We start from the raw sequence: 4217 nt of genomic DNA, 5'->3' as shown, positions 1-4217 counted from the left end.
CTGTGTCTGTGTCCCCCCCCACACGGTGACGGGGGAGGGGGTCTGTGTCTGTGTCCCCCCCCACACGGGGGCGGGGGTCTGTATCTGTGTCCCCCCCCACACGGTGACGGGGGCGGGGTCTGTATCTGTGTCCCCCCCCACATGGTGACAGGGCGGGGGTCTGTGTCTGTGTGTCCCCCCAACACGGTGACGGGGGCGGGGGTCTCTGTCTGTGGCTCCTGGTCCTGAACCCTGTCTGTGTTCTCATTTGCAGGAAATCCACTTTTGACATGTTCAATTTTCTTGCATCACGGCACCGTAAGCTTCCTGAGTACGGATTTGTTGATGAGGAGGAAGATGAGGTGCATCTAAAGTCAGCCAGGTAACTAGCCACACAAGAAACAGGTGATGGTGTAGGCCATTTGGCCCCCCAAGGCTGTTGTACTTCTTCGTAAGGTCTTGACTGATATGAATGGAGCACAGGCTTCCTTTTCCTGGCTGCTGTGTCAGCTGGAATATTCCTTTATAACATTAGGTCACGCTCCATGGTATGAGATGGGGAACATGTGTTATGGAGCAAGTGTTTATCACCGCACCTGGTATCTATAAATGCATTTTTTAAATTGCTAATATATACTTTTTTCTTTTAAAAACATTTGCAGACACACGCAGTTACTGAAACATTTCTACACAGCCTTTGTACACGAATAACAAAATAACATTGTTTGCAAAGAAACCCAAGACATTTCTTTCTTATTTAGGACAATATTTTACATTGAGGCACCAGGAGGGTCTAGTAACTGAACGGCATCCCATTATACTTTGGCAGAAAGACGTCAGACAGTGGTCTTTCCCCACTGTGCCTTTGGCAGGAGCTGCCCCAAGCTTTAGTGTGTCCCTCAGCACATAGTCCTGGACCTTGCAATGTGCTGGTCTGCAGCACTCAGTCAGGGTCAACTCGGTGTTGTGGCAGATCAGCCGGTTTCAGGCAGACCAAAGAGAGTCTTTCACTGAGTTAATGGTCCTCCAGGCACATCTGTAAGTCATTCAGCCCGAAATGTTAACTGTTTTTTTCCTCCACAGATGCTACCAGACCTGCTGAGCTTTTCCAGCAATTTCTGTTTGTGTGTGTGTGCATATGTGGGTGTTTATGTGCGCGCGCACACGTGTGTGCACATGTGGGTGTTTAGGTGTGTGCGTATTGGTGCGCACGTGTGTGTGCATGTGTGTATGTGTACAGTCCCAGGCACTCGTGTGACTGAGTAGTTCAGATAGTCCTCAGCATGTCACAGGGAGGCAGTGGCCTTTTCCTGTTATCACTGGGCTATTAATCCGGTGAAATTTCTTTAGCCAGAGGCTGGTTAATCTGTGGAACTGATTGCTGCACAGGGCTGTGGAGGCCAAGTCATTGAGTGTATTTAAGAAACAGATACATAGTTTTTTTTAATTCATTCATGGGTTGTAGCATTTATTTCCTTTTCCTAATTGCCCAGAGAGTAGTTAAGAGTCAACCGCATTGCTGTGGGTCTGGAGTCACATGTGGGCCAGACCAGGTAACGATGGCAGTTTCCTTCCCTAAAGGACATGAGTGAGCCAGATGGGTTTTTCCATCATTAGATTCTTAATTCCAGATTTTTTTTTAAATTTAATTCACGTTCCATCACCTGCCATAGCAGGATCCAAGCCTGGGTTCCCAGAGCATCAGCAGACTTTCTGGATTAATACTACTAGGCCATCGCCTCCCACATAGCCAGGGGGTCGAGGGTTATGGGGAGAAGGCAGGAGAATGGGGGTTGAGAAATAAATCAGCCATGATCTAATGGCGGAACAGATTCAGTGGGCCGAGTGGCCTCGTTCTGATCTTGTATCTGAGGTCGCGTTTGAATAGTGACGGAGCAGATGGTGGAATTTGAGGAATTCAGTGAAAAAGATCTGGAATTGAGAATCTATTACCGGCTGTGCAAACATTGTTGATTGTTGGGGGGAAGCCAGTTGGAGTCACCAAAGTCCTCAGGCCGTCCTTATCTGGTCTGGGCCTACATGTGACTCCAGTCCCACCGGGTGACTGTTAACTGCCCTCTGGGCAATTAGGGATGGGCAATAAATGCTGCCTAATCAGTAACAGCCACATTCCTGTGACTGAATAAAGAGACAGTGCTTGGTAAGGTGGAGCCCGAGAGCACTATATCATTAGATCTCATGATTTGGTGAAGGTATTGAGCCAGTTTCTTAAAGGTAAATGTCAGGCATATCTATCTCCCATACCCCCGAATGCTTATTTCATCAAAAATCTGCCCATCTCTGCCTCAAAAAAGATTAATTTCATGGAAGATAGTCCTATAGGCACACTACCCCCATCCTCCCCAACAGAAGAGATTCCTCCCCATCTCTGTCTTCAATGGAGGACACCCTTCTCCCGAAACTGTGCCTCCCTCTTGCCCTACGAGGGGGTAACACCCTCTCAGTTCCCCACCTCCTCAGGATCTGATCTGTTCCAATCCGATCGCCCTCTCATTCTCTGAAACTGTGATGGATCCAGGCCCCGACCTGCTCCAGCTTCCCTCACTCGGACAGATCCCGCGGCCCGCTCTCGCCTAACCCCTCCCACCCCACGCGCGCGCTCGCTCACTCACTCACACTCTCACTCACTCACTCACTCACACTCACTCACTCACTCACTCACTCACTCACTCACTCACTCACTCACTCACTCACTCACTCACTCACTCACTCACTCACTCACTCACTCACTCACTCACTCTCTCTCTCTCTCTCTCTCTCTCTCTCTCTCTCTCTCTCTCTCTCTCTCTCTCTCTCTCTCTCTCTCTCTCTCTCTCTCTCACACACACACATTCTCTCTCTCTCTCTCTCACACACATTCTCTCTCTCTCTCTCACACACACTCACTCACACACACTCACTCACACACTCACACACACACACACTCACACACTCACACACTCTCTCTCGCTCTCTCTCTCGTACGCACGCACACGCACCCTGCAGGGAGAAACCAGCTGAGGGAACCTTCTCGGAACAGTCTCTCCCACTTATACAGTCATACAGCACGGAAACAGACCCTTTGGCCCAACCAGTCCAAGCCAACCATAATCCCAAACTGAACTACTCCCACCTGCCTGCTCCTGGCCTATATCCCTCCAAACCTTTCCTATCCATGTACTTATCCAAATGTCTCTTAAACGCTGTAACTGCACCCACATCCACCACTTCCTCAGGAAGTTCATTCCACACATGAACCACCCGCTGTGTAAAATATTTGCCCCTCGTGTCTTTTTTAAATCTCTCTCCTGTCATCTTAAAAATGTGCCCCCTAGTCTTGAAATCCCCCATCCTAGGGAAAGGACACCTACCATTAACCCTATCTATGCCCCTCATTTTATAAACCTCGATCAGGTCGCCTCTCAACCTCCTCAGCTCCAGTGAGAAAAGTCCCAGCCTCTCCCCATTACTCAAACCCTCCATTCCCTCCAGGGGAATGGTAAATCTCTTCTGAACCCTCATGCTCCCCACAGGCAGGACGTAGAGGCAGGGGCTTGAATCTACACCAGCCGGAATACTTCGCAACCGGGATCGATGCTGGGAATGGGAGGTGGGGTGTGTTGAGGAGGGGGCTATTTGAGACAGTAGGGGGTGGGGGGTGTGGTGTGGGTGACAGGATGTGGGAAAGGGTGAGTGATGTATGGGGTGGGGGAGGGAGTGGAGCGCTGACGAGATGCCAGGCTGTAATTTGTTCTTCCTTCCCGGATCATAGGCGAGCGACCAGCATGGACCTTCCGATGGCCATGAGGTTCCGTCACCTCAAGAAGACCTCGAAAGAAGCTGTGGGTGTTTATAGGTAGGTGTCAGCTGTCCCTGCTCCACCTCCTCCGACCCTCTGTCCCCAAAACCCGTCAGGAACCCTCAATGGACCCAGCCCACGAGAGAGGGGTCTACATCAAAATTCTGAAAGGGGTTTCGATCAGGGAGATGTAGAGAAGAGGAGGGGGGATGGGTTGGGGTTGGGGTGGTGGGGGGGGGTGGGGGTGGGGAGGGGTGGTGTCATTTGGGGTATGGGTGGGGGGGGGGCAGTGTGTGGGAGGGAGAGACCAGAACGAGTGGGCCATTGATGAGAGAGAGTCCCGAATATATCCAATGGCGAATTCAGGAGAAACGTCTTCCCCCCTCCGCCTCTCCCCCGGAGACTTGGGGCAGGGGGGTTGTGTGATCGGACTTGCTGT

The 4217-nt window shown here is 50.9% G+C and overlaps 1 protein-coding gene across 1 annotated transcript in view; it reads left to right on the top strand.

Moving 5' to 3' along the window:
- Window positions 1-4217, top strand: part of LOC125487940 (histone-lysine N-methyltransferase 2B-like) — a 5495-nt gene that overhangs the window by 526 nt on the left and 752 nt on the right. The window contains exons 2-3 of the mRNA XM_048620602.1: window positions 254-361; window positions 3752-3835. Coding sequence (XP_048476559.1) covers window positions 270-361; window positions 3752-3835 — 176 coding nt within the window. The 5' untranslated portion in view covers window positions 254-269. The remainder of the gene's footprint in view (window positions 1-253; window positions 362-3751; window positions 3836-4217) is intronic.

This window comes from Rhincodon typus, chromosome 47 (assembly GCF_021869965.1).
Source record: "Rhincodon typus isolate 14 chromosome 47, sRhiTyp1.1, whole genome shotgun sequence".
In the NCBI taxonomy this organism is placed as follows: domain Eukaryota; kingdom Metazoa; phylum Chordata; class Chondrichthyes; order Orectolobiformes; family Rhincodontidae; genus Rhincodon; species Rhincodon typus.
This window is presented reverse-complemented; position numbering and strand designations above follow the sequence as displayed.